General features: G+C 43.3%; 2 protein-coding genes across 4 annotated transcripts in view; one reads left to right on the forward strand and one right to left on the reverse strand.

The window, feature by feature from the left end:
* RFC1 (replication factor C subunit 1) overlaps positions 1-10,149 on the forward strand; it is a 48,434-nt gene extending 38,285 nt beyond the window's left edge. The window contains exons 17-25 of the mRNA XM_066573181.1: positions 26-163; positions 300-395; positions 479-577; positions 909-1,063; positions 1,150-1,267; positions 2,855-3,000; positions 3,546-3,759; positions 5,721-5,915; positions 9,729-10,149. Of these exons, the coding sequence (XP_066429278.1) occupies positions 26-163; positions 300-395; positions 479-577; positions 909-1,063; positions 1,150-1,267; positions 2,855-3,000; positions 3,546-3,759; positions 5,721-5,915; positions 9,729-9,818 (1,251 nt within the window). The 3' untranslated portion in view covers positions 9,819-10,149. The remainder of the gene's footprint in view (positions 1-25; positions 164-299; positions 396-478; positions 578-908; positions 1,064-1,149; positions 1,268-2,854; positions 3,001-3,545; positions 3,760-5,720; positions 5,916-9,728) is intronic.
* A 6,235-nt stretch (positions 10,150-16,384) lies between these two features.
* The window catches only part of KLHL5 (kelch like family member 5), a 71,492-nt gene continuing 62,011 nt past the window's right edge, over positions 16,385-25,865 (reverse strand). For all 3 annotated transcript variants that reach the window (XM_066573182.1, XM_066573183.1, XM_066573184.1), the window contains exon 11: positions 16,385-23,422. In XM_066573182.1, the coding sequence (XP_066429279.1) occupies positions 23,366-23,422 (57 nt within the window). In that variant the 3' untranslated portion in view covers positions 16,385-23,365. The remainder of the gene's footprint in view (positions 23,423-25,865) is intronic.

A 25,865-nucleotide genomic window follows, 5' to 3' on the forward strand; every position in this document is an offset into this window, starting at 1 on the left:
GAGGTTTTGATTTTCTGTGTTTTAGGAGCTGATTGCTCTGATTAAAGCATCAAAGATTCCCATCATCTGCATGTGTAATGACCGGAATCATCCTAAAATCCGATCGCTAGCCAACTACTGTTTTGACCTCCGTTTCCAGAGGCCAAGACTGGAACAGATTAAGGTGAGATTACTTGATATTAGGTTGATCTTTGTGTTTTGAGTTTTATTTTCTTTAATATGAAGTTTATACCTTTTTTACATTGACCTCCGTCCTTGGGCGTAAAGTAACAGATATGTCCTGTACCTTTATCTCTCAGGGTGCCATGATGTCTGTGGCATTTAAGGAGGGATTGAAGATTCCCCCACCGGCTATGAATGAAGTCATTCTTGGGGCAAACCAAGATATTCGGCAGGTGAGTGCTCATTGCACATGATGAGATAAATGTATTGCGTATAGAAGCTTCGTAGTTTGATGGTCTTTTCTTTCTTCTTTAAGGTGCTGCATAATCTCAGTATGTGGTGTGCCAGCAGCAAAGCCTTGACTTATGATGAAGCTAAGAGTAGTGCCAGCAATGCCAAAAAGGACATTAAAATGGTGAGCAGCTTCTTGTGAGGCGATGGTCTGTTAAATATGTCATCTACTTGTTAACGTGGACTTGAAACTTGATTTGAGCATTTGTAGATTTGAGAACTCAAATCTGTATATTAAAGTGGTTGGACTGTCTTAGCATCTTATCCCCTATTCACAGGATAGGTGATAAATGTATGGTCCCATGGGTTAGGCCCCCACCGATCACAAGAACTGGAGTCCCAAGTCTTCCCTTACAAATTGAGAGGTGGTTACTTGTGTGTGATCCTCCTCTTATCTGCCACCTCTTCTCTGTGGGATTCTACTAATTGGGGTCTCGTATGTTTGGTATCATCAGGGTCCTTTTGATGTTTGCCGCAAGGTGTTTGTTAGTGGTGAAGAAACTGCTCACATGACCCTGATAGACAAGTCGGACCTCTTCTTCCATGACTACTCCTTGGCACCTCTGTTTGTTCAAGAAAATTATGTTCATGTCAAACCTGCCGCTGCCAGGTAAGAGCCATAAATCTGATTGTGTGCTGAACTTTTCTTCGGCGCAGATATAATTGTCTGACCAGCTCAATCCCTTATTTTTCTAGTGGAAATATGAAAAAACACTTAATGCTCCTGAGCAAGACAGCCGACAGTATATGTGATGGTGACCTTGTAGACAGGGCTATTCGTAGTAAGCAGGTTTGGAGCCTCTTACCTACACAGGTACGTTCTCATTATGATTGAAATATTTTTTTAATTTTATTAAAAAACTCACGCACCGTCACATACTTATGAGGGACAAAATATTCCGTTGGAATGGGGGGGGGGGAAAAATTTCAGCCTTTTATCGTAAGAGTTCACCTATAGCTTAAAGGGGTTTTCCCACCACTTAAAATTGCCTTACTAATTTTACATAAAACTGCAGCCAATCACTGGCTAGAGAAAGTCACTACTGTTGCCAGTAATTGGCTGCAGCAGTCACATGACCTGGTTGGCAGCAACCAGGAAGGACAGAGTGGTTGTAAGGTAATTTTAAGTCTTGAGAGAACCCCTTTAAAGTGTTAACTCCTTAGTTAACGGAACGGTATGTGCGTACGGCATGCATGTCAAATGCCGGAAGAAAAAAGAAACGCGCTATGATGTTACAATCAACGTGAATGTAAAATCAGAAGTGTTCTGTGAATAATCCATGTAGTATTAATAAAACTTATTTAAAAAAAAACTAATAACAACCAGGAGGTAAAATATGGGAAATGATAACCTCCTAAAAACTTCAGGCTGGAGATATGCAATTAGAACGTAAAATTATAGAATCTAGATAAAATATATCATAGGTTTTTATTTAACGTGTGGGTCCTATGTAAAAAGATGGCTAAAATTAGGACAAAATTGGTGATTTTTAAAATATGTATAAAAATGTATATAGCAAGAATGATAGAAAATGCAAGAAACATCAGCGCCGCCCCCCCCCCCCCCCCCCCGAATCTTTTCGTCCGAGAAGTGAGTTACTCGGAAAAAGCGGTGCTCGAGTTCAAAAACACCCAAACCGAGTAGATTCGCTCATCTCTAGCTATGAGCAATGAAGGAGGAACTGCTTATATAAAATATATTTTTTTTTAAATAACTACATGGACAAGGAGTTAAAAGGGTTGTCTGTTCATTGTTTGTGATGATCCTTGCTTTGTAAAAGCGCAGGGAAAGTCATCGCTGGGGCGACCTGTTGGGCGCTCTGCTCCCGACGGGGCATCCTGTGTATAAGGACCCTTGGCTCCCTCTGGTGGCGACTGCAGGCGGGCAATGCTTTGTTTTAAATTTTCATGTATTTGAGGGATTTACAGCTCTTGTGTCAGAATATTGGACCTCTGACTACTATAAAGATATATTAAGACATTAGGTGGAAATTTCTGTACCAATTTAAAAACAACATAAAACAATTGGAGATTCACATTGTTGTGTAGTTTTACCAGATTCCCCTGAAAATAGATTCTGTATACTATATATCACTGGGAGCGTAACCTAGAACCGACCTCCGCTACAGTTATTTTCACACCTCTTGCTGCACCTGAATTTGAAACCCCATCATACAAAAAGTTTTAATACTGACATGTACTACATATCGCAGCATTCTAGGCCTGCATGAGGAATGAAGAAGAGTGATCAGTCGGGATGGTGCAGGCAGGGACTTACTGCCCCCATATGCCCAGGGCACTCTAACAGTGTGTACTTGGAGGCTGACGGCTTAAAGAAGACCTTTTGCTAATTTGTTCTTTACACTTAAATAATTGATCAATTCTGTTATTTTGTGCTTAGGCGATTTACGCCAGCGTCCTTCCAGGGGAGCTGATGAGGGGGTATATGTGCCAGTTTCCAAACTTTCCTAGTTGGCTGGGAAAATACTCTTCTACAGGAAAACATGATCGCATCACCCAGGAGCTTGCCATGCACACATCTCTTAGGTAAGAGCTCGTCTAAAATGCATCCTTGGTAGAGATGAGCGAATGTACTCGTTTCGAGTAATTACTCGACCGAGCACCGCGATTTTACGGAAGTACTCGCAAATCGCGGTACTCGGGCGAAAAAGGGGCGTGGCCAAGTACGCTCGCTCATCTCTAATCCTTGGTTATTAAGGTAGCTGTGCGCATTGGATAACTGTTGGCCAAACCTGCTGGCGGTCTAAAAGACTGTTCTATCCGGGAAAAATGGTTATAGTACAGTAATACTGTAAGGCCAGGGACGCCCCACAGTATTTCAGCTGCATTTTTTGCATCCGTAATATGGGGATGCGTCCAGGGACTGACCGTTGGTCCCCTGATCTGTACTCCGAGCATCATGGATTCCTCTAATGCCTGGAGTTTGGGTTGGGAGACCTGCGGTCAGGCTGGGATGCATGTCCGTATTAAAACGCAGCTAAAATCCGGTAGTGCTTCACCAGCCATGGCGTTCCTTGATATGGATCAGGCAGCAGAGGAGGCTGATGTTCTTAATGTTTCACCTCCTTTAGGACAAGAACAAGTAAGTGCGCGCTGAACCTGGACTACTTGTCGTATATGAGGGACAAGCTGGTGCAGCCGTTGACGGCGCATGGGGCTGACGGTGTACCGGAAGTGGTGGATCTTATGGACACGTACTACTTGATGAAGGAGGATTATGATAACATAATGGAGATCTGCAGCTGGGGAGGGAAACCAACGCCCTTTTCTAAACTTGATCCCAAGGTACATTGAATGTGTATGATCATGTCAGAAGCCTGCATCCACAGAAAGCTATGTGATGAATATAGTTTGTAAAGGACCATGAGGCATTGTGTTCAGCGGGTTTGAAGGGAAAAGTCAGCGGTTTTCAGTATAAGCCATGATATTGTATTTTCACACTGGCCATTGTGATACAATGTGCCATCTATTGCTTATTGTTTGAGAGCTGCACTGGTAATACGAGGCGGTGCTGGTAAGTTCTTGGCTTTGACCGCAAAAAATTGGCATAGAACAATGAAATTTCAGTTATTCTCAGTTATTCACAGAGATCAATGCACTTCAGACACTGGTTTTATCACTTCTTCAATCCGACATCCTGATCAGAAGCAGGAACTCCACTACGTTGTATTCAAACCTGCCAAGGACTTCTCAGCACCCCTCCTAATTCCCTGCTTTAGAATACGATCCGGCACAGTATCATACAGTAGCTTCAATTATGAATGGAAAGCATGGCTCAAATGTGACCACTTTTACTATGGCTCTAAATGACATTCAGCGGACCCCGTTGTCCTATAATCTGTTCTGTCAAGGATCCTGGCAAGAATATTTTACACGCTCCAATATTTTTTGCTATCGAGTGACAAAAGCCCCGGCGGAGTCATCTGCTGGTGTGGAAATGGCTTTTGCTAATGGAGTGATTCTCAATGTGACAGATCTTTAATATTTATACACTGTTCTCTTATGACCGTATTAACTTATTTGAGCAATGCCTGCAACACATTTTTTAAAATCCCTTAGGCCTCCTAAGGCTAGTGATCCGTGAGGAGGTCACAGCATTATCAAAACTTGCAACTTCAGTGTTTCCCTATGGGGAAAAAAAAAGTTTTGAGGTCCCTTGCAAAGAAATCAATGAAACTGTAAGAGTACTTTTATATAGGCCGACAGTCACTCAAAGCAGCGACGTAGGGTTGACTCTCATCCCTTGCGAAATGGGACCCCACAGGGCGGAGTCTCTTAATTTTCTGCCCACCTAAAGACAAGAAGCGACTGTCCGCCCGTGTTAACAGACAGTCCTTCGTCTATGAATGAGTGCCCGTTTACTCACAATGGAGGCGTGTAGTCGGAAGAGATCCCCAGCGCACTTCGCCTCCATTCAGTGAGAAATCGTCACTCATGTGTAAAAGCATAGGAATGATAGTCGCTGGCATGGCTGTCAGGCGCTCCTTTTGTCTGACTTGCTGTAGCAGCATATAACAGCGATAGTGCACTGCGCATGACAGCGTATCTCACTCATGTAGTCATGCGCAGTGTGACTTTAAAAATAAAAAATTCCCCACTCTTTCATAGTGGCGTTGCGTATGCAACATCACCCATACCCAGTGTATTGCGTATGGACAGCGTTTTATAGGCTGTTTGTGCGTGATACGCTGTGAAATAGAGCATGCTGCAATCTTTTTCACGCGTGTATCTACACGCAACAAGTACGGGCTAGTGTGAATGGAACAATGAGAATCAATGCACTTTTATTGACTCCATTCACTGCTTATTACGCGGGGGTGCATCACATGCGTAATACATGGTGACATCACGGTCGTTTTGGAAGAGTCCTTAGTGTTTCAATAAGTGGCCTAATTGTTAAATACATAGTGCACCCTTTTTACACCAGTTTTGCCCTTCTGCCACTCTCGTGCATGTGACTCATTGTGTGCCATGTCTGTTTGTGTCCTGTTACTTATAGTGCGACACCCTATGCTGGGGGTTTCGGCCGCTTTCACGTGTGCCGATTGGCACCTGTATCTCCTGGTGAAACAAGTGCTTTCAGCTTGTCTTACCAGTAGAAGTTGTGCCGCCAACAAGATGCACTCCCGAACCGTGCCAATCCTCTGTAAAATGTGGTAACTGGCCGAGCAGAACCCAACCGCTGTCATTCAGTGTGTCCTTATCGTTGTCCATGGAGAAAAATAACAGCCAGTAATGTCTCTCAGGTGAAAGCTGCCTTCACACGTGGCTACAACAAGGAAACCCATCTTACACCGTACTCCCTGCAAATAGTCAAGGCCTCCAGAAAAGACACTTCTTCTGCGCTGCAGCCTGAATATGGCGAAGAGGCGAACACTGAAGAGACGCAGGCTGAGGAGAACAAGGATGATGATGACGTCTCTGTAGACGCAATGATAAAGGTAACGGAAATGTACTGACCTGTCAAGTTTGCAGGTGGAAATTGTATTAGAGAAGCTCTAACCATGTGCCGAATATTGGGAATATTCACTTCTTTTTACAGAGCAGTTTAACCCTTTCATTACCAAGTGCCCTTAATGCGCCTGCAGAGGCATAGTAAGAGGCACCGCTCCCATCGATTTTTGCAATGCGAGTGAAGCCAGCTATTACACTTCTGATTGTGATCGCCAATCACAATGTCTGGCCCGGGGTCAGTGCAGTTGGCTTGACATAGTCATTGACAGTCAGGGCCAGAAGTGTAATAGCTGTCTTGACTCACATTGAAATTTGATAGGAACGATGCCTTCTATTACAGTTCAAGCTCCTCACTGCGGTCAGAGTGAGACGTGTAATAGGAGGCATCACTCCCATTGATCTCAATGGGAGTGAAGTCATGGATGACAATGTTGATCAGCAGGGATTCTGAGAGGCGGACCCCTGATGATCTACTATTGATAACAGCCCTTTAAGTCATTAAAAAGCTATTCTCCTAAAAGGATTGTGTCATCAGAAAATGACCAGTTATATAAATCACATTTTTGTCTTAAACATATCTAAGAATTTTTTTTCTTACTTTTTGATAACCATCTGTATTCGTGTGAAAAATGCAAGATTTGGGGATTTTCTTTTCAAGTACAGAACCTAATGCTAGTCTGACATTTCCTGATCTGTAGAGAAAACTTGGCAGCAGTCACCTCACTAACATAACAGGCAGGATTACACAGAGGTAACAAGTATGTAGATAACACAGGATCCACCATTCATGATAGGTTATCAGCTGTGACTATCTACGGGTCACAGAACATGTCTAGAACAGTAGCCCACACAAGTCAACGGGTCCTGTCCATTGTGTAATAGCCTATGAGACTGCTATAGAGCATATCCTCTAAATGTAGCCCTGGCATGATGGCCGACCCACCCTGTAGTTTTGTATCAACTTTTATTCTGTTCTCTATAGAATCATAACATTAAAACAGAATCGAAAATTGGAATGTGTTTCTCTATCTGGTTTTAAATAATACAAAATGTTAGTGACATAGTGACATAGTCCCTTTAAGATAACTTGCCTCAGGAAGTTCTAGTATGTAAGTTAGACGTTGCTACTTGTGTAGACCATTTTGATACATGAGGCCAATTAATGGGCTTCCTTACCAGGAATAATAAAAAAGACACCCCACACAGATGACAGAATCCTACGTATTTGCAGTACACACTAATTAAAGCTCTGAGTGGTCTTCTAGTCATGGTGTGGACCTCTGTGATCATCTTACTCGGCATATATCTAAGAAAGGAATTCGAGATGAGCGAGTATGCTCGCTAAGGCACATTCCTCGAGCGAGTAGTGCCTTAGCCGAGTATCTCCCCGCTCGTCTCTAAAGATTCGGGGGGCGGGGGAGAGCGGGGAGGAACGGAGGGGAGATCTCTCTCTCCCTCTCCGCCCCCCCCCCCCCCTCCCCGCCACAACTCACCTGGCACCGGCGCCGGCCCCTGAATCTTTAGAGACGAGCGGGGAGATACTCGGCTAAGGCACTACTCGCTCGAGTAACATGCCTTAGCGAGTATACTCGCTCATCTCTAAAAGGAATGTTTATTAGACACCATCTACCTTATAATATGCTAATAATACGTTTCCTGTGCCCACAGCTACATATGTAGGTTCTTTAATAATATCCAGAATTAAAATTGATTTGTAACCCACTGGGAAATCAATTGCTGCTTCTTTGTCCAAAATAGCTAGAAATATATTTGCAATGTTGGTTTCAGTTAAGAGGAGCCAGAACCGTAAAGTTCATTTTTAACGAGCTTCCTACTTAGCTTATTATCCATTGTATTCCTCTGTGCTGTGTACATGGCTCCTTACCGTAAAGTTTAAAAAAAAAAAAAAAAAAACTTGCATTTTTGCTTCCTGTTATAATATACTTTTTTCATGTATTCTATATGTTCCGCATTGTTATTTCTGCTATCCCATTTAGACCCTTTTCAACTGGACCATTTATTTTTCTTCAATGATTTTGTTTCAAACAAAAGTTAATTGTATAAAAAAAAGTAAAGTGTACCTGAGTTTTTAACACGTTTTCTAAAATACACCAGGTTCTCCTACCCATTAGCTTGTTGCTGTTTGCACTTTGTTTCTTGTTTTAGAAGTTCTGATTTTTCAGGTGGTCTTCACCATTTTTCTGCTGTTTGCAATCCACTTTCAAGCAGGGCACGTGTCACATGCCTAGCATTCTGCTTTTAGTTTACTGTCCTGTACTTCCTTTCCCTGCTTCATTGTTCTGTCTCTGGTCCATTCAGCAGTATCTGAATGCCTGCCCCTGTGCTTTATCCGGCTGATTGTAGGAGTTGGGCATTCATAGACTTTCTGGCCAAATGGTTAGTAAACCTAATTTAATGTACACCCGTGCTGTAATAGCAGGAGAGGCAGACTGTGTATCTGCAGATTACTCAGCCTGTAAAAATCACCCATCTCCATGTCCCAGCCTTCCAGTAACTACAGACGCTCAATACCCTAGCAGGCAATGGATTGCAGAGGAGCTGGAAGGGGAACCCTAGGGGGCAGCCACTTCAGCTTTGATGTACAGTGGTAAAACAACATTTTTAATGAAAGTATATTACAAGATTGACACACACACATGCTATATTAGAGGAGTGTAGTTTTGCTGTAAAGTTAGTGCTCCTTTCTCGGAGCCAAGTTGTTCTTCACGGGCTCAAGGCATGAATATATATTTCAACATGTTATATATTTTACAGCCAATTTAATAGATATATTTTTATATTTGATATAGCCTTGGTAGGGACTTGGTACCAAAGACTAAAAGTTAGTGCTCCTTAGGCCTCTCTCACACGGCCTACAAAATCTCACTACAAAACGCATGTATGTGTAGCTAAAGTCATGAGGACCCTTTTTTATATAAGGGAATTGCATAAATAGTAATTCCTTAATATATACTGATTATCAGAATGAAATGCAACAATGCTGATCAGTCCATATCAAGGAACTTCGGTTAGTCATCTCTTTAGGCTGCGCCAAAAAATTTTCAGCTCATCCCCCACATCGCTTTTTCACTTCACAGGCCACCACTTTGGCTCAGGCAATACAGACTCTGCCTCACAGGGAGTAATAGTTCCCATTTCTCCCTCAGAATGCTTCAAGAGGTTTTATTCCAAACCCCACACATACATTTTCACAAGCGTTCTGGCATCTGCGACAGCTCTACTCCACTCCAAGGGGATAACTACGTATTCCCTACCTCAACAACATTTTGGTGAATGCTCCAACTTCGGTCGGACAATCTATACAGTCTCCACATCACTCTGGACACTCTGTTCCTGTTCTAATGGATAATCAACCACCCCAAGTCCTGCCTCTCATTTTCTCAACGTCTGATCTTTTTGAGTCTGTCAGTCGACAGAAAGTGCATCTCCTTCAGTCCAAGATGTGTTCCCTACAGATCCAGTCTTGGTGACCATTTGCCGACCCCGAACATCATTGGAGGGATTTAAATGGTTAACAGCCCTGTTCTGTCGCATGGCTTGTTGGGACTGTTGCCTGCGGGTGTCAGCTGTAAGAAACAGCCGACACCAGCAATGTGTGGAGGGAGGTCGCAGTTGCAGGATGTAAGAACACTATACGGCGGTCACTAACAGGTTAATGTGCTGATTTAATGGCAAATAGAAGCATTTAAGCAAAACATGTATATTTATTTTAATTTCTGGATTGACATTACTTAGAATTTAAATGATTTTTATTCTTTTTTTTTTTTTTTTTTTTTAAGGCAAAAAAAGCAAAACCCTCGAAGTCTTCCAAGGTTGATAAAGGTGGAGACAAAAAGCCTGGCAAAGCAAAAAGTAAGAAAGCCAAGTGAGACATGGAGTGGGAGACAGAGGACTTCTCCAGGCAGATTTGTCACCTCTGATCCTAGATTGAAGCATACAGACAAGTGGTGGACCTTCAGACGAGTTCTGGACTTCTAGCGTTAACAGTGTACAGTAGTGAGGAACGTCTCCACATAGAGGTTTTTATAATGTAACATTCAGGCCTGGGTACTTTCTGGCCGTTCTCCAGCACTTTTTTTCCCAGGTGTACTTTATTTTACAGTCTACCTAACTTTCTTCTGTATATAGGATATAAACAATACTTTGTATAATAACATTGTAACTATATGAAAAACTTCATTAAAGATAGTTTCACACAAATGGAATATCTCCTTTTGTCTTATTTTGTGTGGTTTATAATTTTTATAGTTTTTATACATTTGCAGTGGGATGTAGTGTCAGGAGGGTCACGTGTAATTACCTTCATAGATCCTTGGTGCATTGAAAAGCCTGGTAAAATAAAAGGCTATATACTGGCTACTTTTATTGGAACTTTCCATCAAATAGAGCTTTAGACCTCTCTTGGCCTTGAGAACTGCAGCAATTCATTGTGGCATCAAATGACCCTGGTGGTTGCAAGAAAACATTCCCACGCTATTACTCCACCAGTCTGAACTGTTGATACTGGACATAAAAGGTTCAGTGATTCATGCTACTTGTGCCATATTCTTACCTTTCCATCAGCACGGTGCAACAGAGATCTGGATTTATCTGACCGGATGATGTATTTTTCACTGCTCAGGGATCTAGTTTTTGTGTTCTTTTGCCACTGGAGTCTTGCTTGTTTCTTAACCTAAAATGGTACTAGAACTGGTCGTCTGCTGATATAGCCCATCCATGCTAAGGAACGACGAGTTCTTCGTTCGGACATCTTAGTTAGAGCACCAGTGTTGTATTCAGCTTCAGTTTGCTTGACCGTGTGTTCATCAGAATGATTCTTGAAATCCTCCTCTGACTCCTTTCGTCTATGAGGTGTTTATAGCCACCTTTTTGCTGATGTGTTTTTTTTCTTGATCATATTATTCTCCTTGCACTTTTCACAGCATTTTTCAAGAGAACCCCACAAGTGTATGAAATCCTAGCCTGGCACTGATAAGCAAACCTCATTGGAAGTTGCTCGGATCGCTTAAAGTTACCAGTCTAATGTGGATTCACACTGAAACGTTATACACTGAAAAGTTGCTTGCTTTATTTCATGCTATATTCTGGGGTCCTATATCAAATTTCTGTACACGAAAGCTCCAATTGTGAAAAGGCCAATGTCTTCTTTTTGAACAAAAATTACAGATTGTGGTACAGCATATTGGAGAATATTTAAGAATACTTTATGCCCGTTCTCTGGCATATAGTGGCAAAATGTCGGCCGATTGTGCACAAATTTCTTCCCCTTTGCATTGGAACACACAACCCTAGGACCATGGGAGGTAGACACAAAGCTAAATAAGTGTTAGCTCCTACTACCAGCTATACCCCTCATGTAGGCACCAAGCTAGCCACTTTCAGCTTGGTGTCCGTAGGAGGCAGACTTCTTCTGTCATTCGTCTTAAGGTTTTCTTATACTGGGACTACAGGGCTGGCACTAGCCTTTCCCTGTTTATCCCACCAAAGAGAGCAAATGGACTGGCTTTGACCTCTTTGTTGCCAGCCTGACTCTCAGAAGGCATGGTCTGAGCATTTGGACATCATGTATCCCTTTACAGGGAATTTGGTGAAGATGTTGTTCTCTTTGCCAATAGTGAATCTCCCAGTGTTCAGTTTGTCCAAACATACTATTCTGCCTATAGCTGATGCTTTCTTGGTCCTTTAAGGATGTACAGGACAAAAATCTAGAATCCCTTGCCTAAGCTTCTTTTGAGGCTGTGGGTTTGGCACTTCGGCCTATGTTTGCCCCTACCTGGATCACTAGGGCCACTACTGAATGGGCTAAACAACTATGTCAGACCATTCTTAATGGCTCTCCTTGAGACAAATTAGCAGAAATTGCCAAGCAGATTGGCCAGGCAAGGAAGTTTCTCTGTGAAGCCCCCCTTTTTTTTTTGATGTGGCCAAACTATTGGTCAGATCTTAGCTACTTCAGTAACTTTGCACCGAACACTATGGCTCAAATCTTGGGTTGCAGATGCAGTCTCTAAGTGGTCATTAACCTGCCTTTGCTTTGTCAGCTTGCATCTTTTTGGTGCCAGATGCAACGAGATTACTTTTGAGGCCATTGGGGGAAAGTTTGCATCTTCCACAGCATAAAGCCATCTGTGCAAGATCTGTGCAGAAGAAACTGCCTTTGTTTCACTACTTTCATCGCTCCAGCCTCAGGTCCCCAGATAATAAGAAATCCTTGTAGGACCAAAATCGCAGGCACTTTCTTAAACCACAAGCTTCCTGGCGTCCCCGACCCTATCCTCCAAGTGCGTGCACACACACATTTTCACAAACGTTCTGGCATCTGTGACAGCTCTACTCCACTCCAAAGGGATAGTACCTATTCCCTACCTCGACAACATTTTGGTAAAGGCTCCGACTTCGGTTGGACAATCTATACAGTTTCCACATCACTCTGGACACTTTGTTCCTCTTCTAGTGGATAATCAACCACCCGCCTCTCACTTTCTCAACATCTGATCTTTTTGGGTCTGTCAGTCGACAGAAAGTGCATCTACTTCAGTTGAAGATGTGTTCCCTACAGATCCAGTCTTGGTGACCATTCGCCAATGTTGTGCTAGGCACTTGGACAATACATGAGTCTTCCCTTCCGATAAACGTCTTAGAACTTCAGGCCATTCCTCTGTCACTTCAGCACTTTGCACCCCAAGTTTTGGGTCGCTCCTTCTGGGTCCAAAGCAACAGTGTGATGGTTGTTGCATACATAAATCAGCAGGTTGGGACCCACAGTAGGCTGTCATGGCAGAAGCAGCGGAGATCATGACATAGACCAAAGATCACCTTCCGGCGCTCTCAGCAGTTGACATACAAGGGGTGGACAATTAGATAAGACTTCCTGAGCAGAAAAGTCAACCCAGGAGAATGGAAGTTACTGCCACGATGTGTTTTTTTTAGGTGCGGTCAGAGATGGGGTTATCAGAACGTCAATCTCATGGCATCCAGATTCAACCACCACAGTCTACAATCTACGTGTCCAGATCTCAGGCTCTAGTAATTACTTGGGCAAGATTCCAGTTCCTGTACATCATCCCTCCCTTTCCTCTCAGACCTTAACTTCTCCAGAAGGTCAAGATAGTTTGCCAATTATTCTCATCATGCATAGTACATGAACCTTGTCGACACTCCGTGTCCCTCCCTTTTTGAGAAGATCTTCTCTTCCACCTGAGTTTGTCCACGCTTTGTTTTACGTTGTGGCAGGTGAAGCCGCTGTGCTGAGAGCCTGTGGTTTTGCCGAACCTGTCATTCAAACTGTGATGAAGGCTTAGGAAGTCCTGCTTATCCCGAGTTTATCATAGTGTCTGGAAGACACGCTTTCTGTGGTGTGAACGTGACTTGTATATTATGTTTTTTGCCTTTCTTACAAGAAGGGTTGGACATAGGATTGGCCCTTATTTCCCTGAAGGGTCTGGTATCGGCGGCGTACAGGGTTTCTGAGCTAGCATTCCTAGCGGCCAAACCTCCGTTCATTGTCTTCCATCAGGCTGTTTGTCCTACGTTCCATGACCTCCTTACCTTTAAATGGTGTCAGGCCACCACATCAATGAAGACATTGTTATGCCTTCCTTCTGTCTCTCCGCCACGCACCCAATGGAATCAGAGCTCTGTAAATTGGACTTTAAGTATTGATGATATACCTCTCCAAAACGGTGTCTTTCAGATGCTCTTTTGGCAAATCCAGATAGCCTGAGACGTGGCCAAGTGGCTTCTAAATCTGTTAGCTCACTTTGAATCAGGTCTGCAGGGGTGGAGGCCTATCATGCCAAGGGCAAAAAATCCTCCCTTCTGTGTTATTGCACACACTACTCGGCCAGTGAGTGCCTCTTGGGGCGTACACAACAGTGCCTCTGCTCTTCTTCAAGTGTGTAAAGACAACGACGTGGGCTTCTCTGCGCATCTTTAAATTATTGGGTGCACACTTTTGCATCTGCTGTTGCCTCTGTCTGTCAAAGTGTCTTGCAGACTGCTATGAGCTGAGCACATGTATCTGCATTTACACGCCCAAGCCTTCATGGATTGCTCTGGAATGTCCCGTGGGCCTAGGCTGTGTCTCCCGATGCAGTGGACAAGAAAAAACAGGTTAACAGAGCTCAGAACCATGTGCAACTCCGGAGAGAATGCTTCAGCAAGGATGTGAACATGAGATAAAGGTGAATAACGTTTAACAACGCTTTGGGTGTGTGATGTGTGTCCCAGTGAACAAAACGAGAGTTTTTATGGCAAGTACAAAAACCTTTTTTATCCTACTTGCTGCTCCTAATGCTTGGATACAAACTGGCTATCTTGGTGCCTGCAGAAGGGGTAGAGCTCGTAGGAGGAGCTAAGTTTTTGCTTGGCTATACCCACAGTCCCAGGCTGTGTACCTCAACGAATGAAACGAGAAAGACTTTATGGTAAGTACCAAAATCTTATTTTTGTGACACTTCAGCGTATGATAAAAGTGGGGGAGGCTTGTTGGAGGGGGAGTGATACTCAGGCCGAACAATTTGTGTATAATCTACGCCAAAATAGGCTGATTATATAAAATGAGACAGCTCGGATTGGGTGAAAACGTGTGTATCTGGGTAAAGAATTGGCTCAGAGATAGAAAGCAGAGGGTGGTAATAAATGGTTCATACTCTGATTGGGCCACCGTTGCTAGTGGGGTGCCACAGGGTTCAGTATTAGGCCCCATTCTGCTCAATATATTTATCAATGACCTGATAGAGGGGCTGCACAGCAAAATATCAATATTTGCAGATGATACAATATAATCAATGCAACGGAGGACAATGTACGGCTACAAACGGACCTCAATAAGCTGGGGGCTTGGGCAGAAAAATGGCAAATGAAGTTCAATGTTAATAAATGTAAGGTTATGCACATGGGCAGGAGAAACGGATGTCACAAATATTCACTAAATGAATATGGAAAAAGACCTGGGGGTACTAGTGGATTGTAGACTAAACTGGAGTAACCAATGCCCGTCAGCTGCTGCAAAAGCTAATAAAGTCTTGGGGTGCCTTAAAAGAAATATAGGGGCGAGGGATGAGAACATTATCCTACCCCTATATAAGGCACTTGTCAGGCCTCACATGCAATACTGTGCACAGTTCTTGTCACTGGTGCTCAGGAAAGATGTCACAGTGCTTGAGGGGGTTCAAAGAAGGGCAACTAAACTAATACATAGAATGAAGGGACTGGAATATCCAGAGAGGCTATCCAAATTGGGACTATTGACTCTAGAAAAAAAGACAGCTAAGGGTGATCAAATAACTATGTAAACTACATGAGGGGACAATACAAGGATCTCTCCCATGATCTGTTTATACCAAGGACTACAATTGTAACAAGAGGGCATCCGCTACGTCTAGAAGAAAGCAGGTTTAATCACCAACAAAGAAAAGGGTTCTTTACTGTAAGAGCAGTTAGACTGTGGAACTCTCTGCCTGAGGATGTGGTGATAGCAAAATCCATGGAGGAGTTTAAAAAGGGACTTGATGTCTTTCTAGAGCGGAAGGATATTACAGGATATAAGTCTTAGGTTAACCCCTCCTGCCTCTTGTTTTTTTTTTGCCTTCCTCTGGATCAACAACACAGGAGGATAACAGGCTGGTTTGATCAAAATAAGTTTGAACCTGAACTTCAATAATATCCCTAAAATAGGTGATTGCAGTGCCACCTCTTTTGTGGCTCAGTAGTTAGCCACAGCATCGGTGGTCCTAGGTTCGAATCTGACACCATCTGTATGGAGTTAGTATGCTCTCCCTGTGGTTCATAACGCTCACCATTTTACTTATATAGGGTTAGCCAAAAACCCTTCCTCTTTTCGGTGATGTGTAGATTCTGTACCTGTCTTCTGCAGTTTGTTTGTAATTAAATCCCTAAATCTGCTCCATTTTTTGAATAAGGCCGCCTGCAGACGGACGGAAATTCCGCGGCAGGATTTCCCGTGGAATTTCCGCCCTTGGAAGCTGCCATAGGATTGCGTTAAGAAACGCAATCCTAGGCAAACGGCCGTGATTTGGCCGCGCGAAATCTCACACGGCAAACAAACCGCGGCATGCTGTAATTCAGTGTGGGGCTCAGCACAGAAACGTCACTCCCTGGCCGCCGCCTCCGCTCTGCACATGCGCCAGCAGCCGGCACATGAAAGAGCGGGGGCAGGTGAGTGACGGGCTGCTCTCTGCAGACGGTCCGGTCCCGCTATCTGACCCGGCCGTCTGCAGGTGGCGTCACCCTGCATTGTATATAAAAACTCCATGAAGATGTTTACCCATGGTTGGATTTGAACATAGGACCCCAGTGCCGCAAGGCAACAGTGCTAACAACTAAGCCACACAAGAGGAACTGCTGGAACTGTCAGCATTGGGCTAAATTAGTAATAGGGGAGTGCGGTATTTCATATAAATAACACACATCATAGTGCTTAATATTTTATTAACAGATATTGTTTCATAAGAAGTGTGAAAATGCATATTTATATTAAGAAAAACATCAAGAAGTGAACACAAAGTAGTGCAGAACATCAAATGTTATTGCACAGGAATAAATAAAAGAACATGAAATATAACACTGACAGACGTGGACAAGGCCAGTGCCCCTGTCACACAAAGGAATGACATTGAAGTTGTATTAAATTTGCAAAAAAGTTGTTATAATAAGGCCAAAGCTGTGTGTAATGACATGGAAGGCACACAGTGGAATACACAATTACACAAAAGCAGTGATCCTGAATTTACCAAAAATTATCATTTACTTACTCAAGTCCATACTGACCAGCTGCATAATATAAAAACACCAATGAAATAAAGAAACATAAATAAAGACAAAAGGCTGGTGGACAATGGGGGTAAAGAAGGAAGGAATGCAGGAAGGGAAAGTGGTTCGTAACTTATTTTTGGTTGCATTAAAGTGGTTTTTAGACAGTCCAAAAGAAAAGAAATTTGCCCCAAAGTTGAGAATGCAAAAAAAATAAACAAGATATTACTCTAGCATCCCATACTACTGCGCAAAGGGAGCCTTAGGGCTCATGTCCACGGGGAAAATTAGGCCCGCTACGGATTCTCCATGGAGAATCCGCAGCGGGTTCCTCCTGCCCCGCGGACATGAGGCATAAAATAACAATTACTCACCTCTCCGCACGCTCCGGATCTTCTCTTCTTCGCGGCTTGATCTTCTCTCCGTCACGGCCGGATCTTCTTTCTTCGGCCCGGCGGATGTGCACAGCACACCAGCTGCGTGCATGCGCCGGCCAGAAGAAAAAAGATCCGTCCGCGACGGAGAGAAGATCAAGCCGTGAAGAAGGGAAGATCCGGAGCAGGTGAGTATATTTTGATTTTAGGACTCCCACGGATCCGGACGGCTTCCATAGGCTTTAACAGAAGCCTGCGGGAGCCGTCCCCGCGGGAGACCCGCACCTAAATGGAGCTTGGCCATTTTTTTTTCTTGCTCCATATTTTTTTTATTCACTTTTATTGACCTCCGCGGGTATTTATCTACCCGCGGATGGTCAATGCATCCCTATGGGATGCAGATCCGCGTGCGGGTGATCTGCTGCGGAGTTTAATTATTATTTTGCCTGTGGACATGAGGCCTTAGAGGTAGAATGTTCACTCTCTCCATTTCTAAAGTTTCTACCAGGAGTGCAGCACAGATTATAACTTTCTATAACAACCTTCTGACTAGTCTTAGAAGCATGTTATTGATGTCATTAATAGGCATTTAACCTATAGCTCAGTTATTGGACACCAATGCAACATCTGTAATAGGCTTCCTCACATGTGCCATCTACAACCCCAATTCCAAAAATGCTTTTTGGATTGGGGGTTGTATAATGCTGTTGTGTTTGATGTGGCATAAGTTTGGACTCGGGGCCTGGGAGTGACTGCTACCTTTTTCATTTCCTATTGCAAGTCCCTGTCCTGGAGATTTGTCAGATGCAAATTGTGTCAAGGATTTATAATCATGGAAAATATCAACTAGAGGATCGTCCGACAAGCACTAGCAGCTTCAAGTATTTTGCTGTCCATTATTTAGAGAGAAGTGACACCATTGTTACACCGCTTTGTCTGTCAGTACAATTTCCAGGTGCTTGGCTGAAGGACATTTGGTCTCATGGTGCCCATTATGTATACGGTCTTTGACACCCACCCACTATCACATCAGTTTGCAGTGGTATCATGAACGAAGAAACTGGACTGCTGCATCATGGAACCAAGTTGTCTTCAACGATGAATGCAGGGTGAGCATCCACTGCTGGTGTGATGGTCTGGGTGGCCATGGCATATGACAGTCATCGCCCCTAGTAATGGTGGTAGGAGGGACAATGATACCTCAGCTATATGTTCAGGACATCCTGCAGCCACATGTGCTCCTCTCATAGCAGCTTCTAAGAGGCATTTGCCAGCAAGATAACGCTCAGCTGCACATATAAGGGGGTCACAGGAGCCTCCACAACATTGTCACACTTCCGTCGCTGCCCAGTCATCAGACTCATCACCAATACAACATGTATGGGACCATCTGGGATGCCAACTTCAACAGCCTACGAGGTTGCATGATCTGGAGGCTCAGTTACAGCAAATGTGAACAGATGCCATAGGATATCATACAGAATCTGTATGCCTCCATGCCCACCCATATCACATCATGCATCCTAGATTGAGGTAGGCCAATAAGGTATTAGAACCTCCCTTTAAGTATTCAGTGTTTTTTTTTTTTTATTTATTTTTTTACAATGAGTGCATTAATGGAGTCTTCTGGGCATTTACTATTAATGACCTATCATCAGCAATAGTTGATTGACAGGGGTTCGAGACTTGGGATCTGGGTTCAGACTGGAATTGAAACAGAAGGTTTCATTCTTATTGAAATTTATGGAAGCAAAGCCTTCTATTCCACCTGTGGCTCATTGGAGGATGTTATCCTGGTAATAATGTGCGCTTTCTAATTAAGCCACTTATGTTAGCAAATGAAGTAAAAACAAACTACTGGATAAAACAGCTTCTACAAGGTGAGCCAATAGTGCAGATTGACCAGCATCCATTAACTGGACCTCATCTAATCTAGACCATTGACCATCTTGGCCACTCACAGCTATAATACTACTACCACTACTCCTCTGCATACAGCTATGCGAGCCTTCAGCTAATTAGTATACAGATTGCTTAGCCAACTCTATGATAAATAATTGTCCCCTGTAGCAATACACAATTAATACATGTCAAACTTGCTGCGTTGCCCCGTACTAGATGAATACATATTTTTAAAACACACATACTACATACCTAAATTGCCCATCTCATACCTACTAGAGCAGCTGAATCCCAAATAAAGGGGCATTTGAGAACTCCTCACCATTTTGAAAAACAACCCCAAAATGCAACAACAAGCCCCACCACTTTTTATGGTCCAGTTGGCAAAGCAGTCCATCAAAGGAAGAAAAAATTGGGCTGGGGACAAATATTTAAACATACAGATTTAGGTACTAGATTTAATCATGGATTGTAAAATATCATACATTTAAGACAACTTTTGGTATTTAATTTTGGTTCGAGTAATGCAAATTCCTGATATTGAGTTGGACTTTAAAGATGCTTAACTGTTCAGTAAAACACTTTAAAAAATGCAAATTCCATATACCAACATCCTAATGTACAGCAGAGACCACAACTGTAGGGCTGTGGGAAGTGGCTAAATCCCTATTACTGTATATACTGCCAGCAAATTGTTGGTGCCCAGGATTGTAGTTCCAGTATTTCTGAAATAGTTGCACTTGTTGGTTGTTCCTGAACCACACTATGAAGAGTGTACCAAGAGTGATTGAACCATGGATACACACCTGACAGAAGATCACAGTGACAGGCGGTTGATCCTAGAGGTGAGTGTCGGGTGGCACATCTAATCATTTCAGCGATGATGTGCCACAGTGGACCCATACAATAGTCGAAAAGTTATACAAATCTCCACACAGCATACTTTGTGTCAGCTGGGGTTCAATACCCTCAGACCAACAAAGTTGCCCAGGAAAGCCGTCAGTGAACCTAGGAAACATGACAGAAGGTCGTCTGGATTGACAAGTCCTTTTTTTCTGTTGAACCAATGGATGGCTGAGTCTGTATTTGGCATAAATAGCAAGAAGCCATTGGGATTCAACAGGCCAGTGCTGGTGGTGTCATGATCTGGGCTTCATCTTCCAGGCAGGAATATGACTGTTGGTCATCATACCACAATTTTTGAATGGTGAACACTAGAGATGAGCGAGTATACTCGCTAAGGCACATTAGAGACGAGCGGGGAGATGCTCGGCTAACGCACTACTCACTCGAGTAAAGATGCGGGAGAGCGGGGAGGAACGGAGGGGAGATCTCCCTCTCTCCGGCCCGCTCCCAGCCGCATCTCACCTGTCACCCGCACTGGCCCCCGAATCTTTAGAGACGAGCGGGGAGATGCTCGGCTAAGGCACTACTCGCTCGAGGAATGTGCCTTAGCGAGTATACTCGCTCAGCTCTAGTGAACACTACGTTGACCTGGTCGCTGACCATCTACATCCATATCTTCAGGAACTTTTACCTGACCACAGAGCCATATTGCAAAAGGACAACGTTGCAGGTCATCAAGCTTGGGGCGATAGAGAGTGGCTGGAGGAACACAATGAATTTTCCACATTACCTTAGCGCCCAAGCAGACTGGGCTGTAACCCCCATTGAACATGTTTTGGATATGCTGGAAGGGGTTGGGAGATCTGTTTCTACTTAGTTGCTGCATGGTTTGCAGATAATGAAGCTGTTGTAGCAAGGATGGGTTGAGTTGAGCATGGAGGATGTTTGCTACCGTATCAAATCTGTCCCTCAACATCTAAAAGCAGTGATCGCCCAAAAAGGTGGATCAATCTATTATTGAGGATGTTTCCTAATGCAATTATCATTGTTTGTATGTGTATATATAATTTGGAAATACTCAGTATAGTAGTGCATGATTCAAAAGGTTACAGCCAGGAAAGCCAACACAGAAGTTCAACCTATTTATTTTTTAAAGGGGCCCTATCATTTTGGTGTGGAGCTTCATTTCCATTTGGCTTAGGCCTCGTTCACACGGGCTACAAAACGCATATATGTGAAGCTCATAGTTTCCAATGGGTTCTTTCAGGCTACAAAACAAAGCAATGATTTTGTAGCGAGATTTTGTAGCCCATGTGAACGAGGCCTTATGGATAGGGCTACATGGCAACTTTGGTTTCACCACATGTAAACTACAATGTCACACTAACATCACATCTACTCATTCTTCAATGGGGCTGCATTACAACAGCATAAATTGCAAATCTAAAAACGTTTTAGATTTTTAGTTGCAAGTAACTTTACCATCCTATACCACAAAGCAGGTCACGTGCGACTGCTATTTCTCTGCAACAGGTCTGTGATATGACAGCTTTCTGACAACCAAATAACAGCTCTTAAATAGTCACCAGCCAGCAAGTCACGCAGCTTGATGTTGTTGTGTAGCCCTAGCCTAAAAAAGTTGTATGAACAGCACTCATTTCTTCCAGGAACCATGTCACTTTTGTCCATGGTTTGTGTCCAGTATAAGAGCTTAGTACCAATCAAGTGAATGGGACTGAGCTTCAATACCAGACACAGCCCATAGACGAGGGTGGCATTGTTTCTAGGAAGATAAAAAAAGCATCCAATCTAATACAACCTCTAATCTGTTCTAGTGATAAAATGACTCGGTTTTCACTTCCTTTTTTGCAACACCTTACTTTAGGAATATTTTCTCTTTCTCCTTTCAACAAGGGTCCACTTTCATTTTTGGTGATTGTCTTGGTACCATTAACATGTCAACAATTACATCAAAACCATTACAAGGTATGTGCACATTTACAAAGTCTACTTACAAACTTTCTTTAGCTTAAAGAGGACCCATTGTGTCCTCAGGCTAGGGGGCCGTCTACATAGCCGTGCTGCCGTGGCCCCACTGACTATTGCAACTGGTCTTTTGTCTCTACTCCAACACTCCATTTTCTGTTAGATTCGACTACATGTGCTTCAAAATTGACAAGTGGGCGGTCTTTACCATTCACTGTCAATGAAATCTATCCAACGTCATCCATTGATAGTAAAGGATGGAGACTGCCTACTTGATATATTTAAAGCGACCCACTAATTTAGAGGCAACATTCTGTCCTGGGGCAGGACCGATAGGGGTATATTAACTGCAGTTCTTCTCTCACACCCCTCTGAGCTGTTTTGGGACCTGCTATTGGTCGTCTAAGATGGCTGCAGCAATTTTCCAACTACCTAATGCACTCTGTGTACTGCCCTCTGATTGGCCAATGCTGATCATAGGAGAAGCTCTGACTAATCAGAGATCACGTTTAGTGCATTAGTAGTCTAACATTACCAATGCAATGTGGGGATTTGGTAGTGTGAAGACTGTATTGGTCAAAAACAGAACTCTGAACTGGTGGTAACATCCCCCCCCCCCTGCCCCTCTTGTCCTGAAACAGAATCTTGTCCTGAAACTTAATAGTCACTTTAAGTGAGGAGTTTGTTCTTTCACACCAACCTCTGTTTAGATCCGAGTAAGGAGTAGAGACAAAAGACAAGTTGCAATATAGTGAGTGATGCCGGGTCTTGTTAACCGGGGACACACCTTGAATTCATGTGGCAAGTTCCTTTCACACAGCTGCGGCATATTCACATTTGTTGGTTGAGATTTCTCATGAATTTACTTACCTAGATATAACAAGCGTTTAACTATATATTTAATAAATCAGAGTGTAAAAATTACAAATGAGGAATAATAATAATAATTAAAAAAAAGTTTTGGTCAAATAAAGGCATACAAACAATTAAAGTCACCAGTTCACAAGTCTAAACATAAAACGTTTCTTTTTCCCCTTCAGTTTTCATTCTTCGCTCTTCATCCTTAGGTCCCTCTTATAGTGGGCTCCATAAACCATCCGTACATAAGTACCCTGGGTATCACCACTTTTAATGTGGGCCCCATACAAACCTCCAGGAGCCCAGATTGCACTTGCTTTGACTCTGCATTAAGCGATGGCTTTGTATGGAATTGTACAGATAGAAGAAGGCAACATAATACTTCAACGTCTGAGAGATCAGTACATGACCGGTTACACGGTTTGCCCTGCAAATGTGCCTGTAACGTACGTAAATAAAATATCTGTCTCTTGTATGTTGGCCCGATATAAGGAGTTAAATAATCTCTTGTAGATAAATGATCAACATCTATAAAAAGTGTGCAGGTAGAAAGTTCTAGAATGTGATAAATAATAGTATCCGTTGACAATAAAGCATTAGGTCCTTCCAGTAGGTCATGACTGTGTAGCTCTTTGGGATTGAGAAAGTCTGTGCAGAAGACACATAAAACTTGCAGGCTATAGTCTTACTGTGACAACACATGCGCCAGCCCTACCAAGGCACAACGGGGCAATCTGGAAGAGGAAAAGAGAAATTAATGTCAATGTATTGATGTCAAGTAAGAACCAAAACCAGATACTGTGAAGAGTCCTGTCCGGAGCAGGAGCACCCAACAGTCATCCCAGCCATAATCGCTCCTGTGCTTCAACACAAGAGCGACGATCGTTCAGTGAATGGAGACGTAGATCGCTCCAGCTGACCACCTTCATCCACAGTCAACAGGCAGTTGTTCATAGATGAATGACTGCCTGTTCATACAGGTCAATTAGCACTCCGTTTTTATGCCTGCCGAAACTGGACGACGAATAATAAGCGAACAAATTATCGTTCGTCGTTCAGTCGCTGGCAGCACTTACACCAAATGATTCATTCAGATTACGCAATCCAGCCAGAATCTGAATGATTTTTGATCCCTGTTAAAAAGAAAAAAAAAAAAATTAAATTACAAGCCCACAAAGACCATCTAAACCTCAACATAAATGTTAATTTTTATCTTGCAGCTCTGCATTGTGTCATTTTCCCTATTACCCATCCCACAAACATGCAATTTAACTGGGTGTTACCCTTGCATTTATCCTTGGGGAGGGTCCATGGCCAGTGTGGCTCTGGTTGGACACCATCAAACTGTGTATGGTCACACCTTATTGACAAGGGCAAATGGTAACATTTAGGCCTCATGTCCATGGGGAAAATCAGGCCCGCTACGGATTCTCCGGGTCCCTCCTGCCCCGCGGACATGAGGGCTGAAAATAAGAATAAACTCACCTGCTGCGGGCCATGCATGTCTTCCCTTCTCCGCGGCCGAATCTTCTTTCTTCGCGGCCAAATCTTCTTTCTTCGGCCCGGCGGATGTGGTCGGCACGCCGGCTGCGTGCCGCGCGCATGCGGATCCGCATGCGGGAAAAACGCTGCGGATTTAAATTGTTAATTTGCCCGTGAACATGAGGCCTTAGGGTGGTTTTACTTGGGACAACTATCGTCCAAATAATTTTGAGGTAATACAAACAATCATTCTGCGTAAATGCGGCCACAAACAGGGTGCAGGGCAATAATTAGCTGACTAATTGCTAGTCGTTTTGGTTCAGATCACCTAAAAATAGTCGTTGGTTGATCAAAAGTCATCTGGTCTAAAGTCGCACTTGTTTGTATTTGCATGGCTTGTGAACACATTTACATGGAGATCCTCTCTATATACAAGAGGTTGACAAACAACTAATGAGCAATAAGAACTCTTGTAAAAGTTTTAGAACAAATGCCGATCATACGTTGCATCAACTTTTCTGAGGGACTATCTGAATAGTTGCTTAGTGTAAAGCTATCTTTAGGGTAGCTTTATACAGGACCGTGATAGTCAGGGCAATCGCGTAATAGACGGAATGTAAGTGACAGTTGTTCCGAGAAAACCCGTACGCCAAACAAGCTGACGAGCGAGAATTCTTCCATAGTCGCTAATTGTTTTGTTTCAGCAAACCTAAAAAAAACAGTCGCCAGTTGATAAATTGTTGTCTGGCGTAAAATGGTAGGCTCCCTTTCAAAGGTTAGTCAAGAACTTTGCTGGCAGTCTTTCTCGCAGTTTCCTTAACAATCCCTCAGGGTAAAAGCACACTAACAATAGTTGCTGTGTCAAGTCATCCTTTGTTATTCCTCATACATTGATAACTGAGGAATGGCACAACACAGAGTTCAAAAAAGATGCTGCAGTCTTGCTATTCTATAAAGTAGAAGGCGGTGTTCTATTGACAGATAATTGCAGTTATATTATTAAGGTCATGGTTAGCAGTATCTCGTGAAAAATATCCAACTGATCCCTCGCTGTTTGCAGCAGCTTCACTATTTAAAGGGGGTTTCTTGCAATTATTATTTATGATCCTCAGGATGGGTTATCAATACGAGGGGGTGCTGATAAGTTTTTAGCTTTACCCAGAAAGAAACGAGATAGGAAGATGAAACTTTACATTATTCCACATACTCTCCACTGATGCCAACACACTTCTTACATCGGTATTCCAAGTTTTGTAAGCCTTGCAAAAAGAAGGATTTCGGTTTTGCCTCAAACCAGTTATCCGCAGCAGCTATGGCATCAGAAATGGTGTGAAGTTTGGTACCCTTGAGGTGTTTCTTCAGGTTTGGAAATAGATGATAGTCGGAGGGAGCTAGATCTGGTGAATAAGGTGCGTGGTCAACCAGCTGGAAGCCTAGCGCCACCAGTTTTGCCGTGGTCGCTTGTGCAGTATGAGTGGAGGCGTTGTCTTGGACAGCTTGCCGCGCCTTTTGGCCTTCAGAGGTGCCTTCAATTGGTCCAAAAGTTCAATGTAATACCTTGCATTGATGGTGGAACCATTTTGAAGGTAGTCCACTAGCAGCACGCCCTCCTTATCCCAGAACACAGACGCCATCACCTTAGTGGCTGCTTTTTGCACCCTGAACTTCTTTGGGCGAGGAGAACCACTGTGCCTC

The sequence above is a fragment of the Eleutherodactylus coqui genome, chromosome 7 (genome assembly GCF_035609145.1).
Source record: "Eleutherodactylus coqui strain aEleCoq1 chromosome 7, aEleCoq1.hap1, whole genome shotgun sequence".
NCBI classification, from domain to species: Eukaryota; Metazoa; Chordata; class Amphibia; order Anura; family Eleutherodactylidae; genus Eleutherodactylus; species Eleutherodactylus coqui.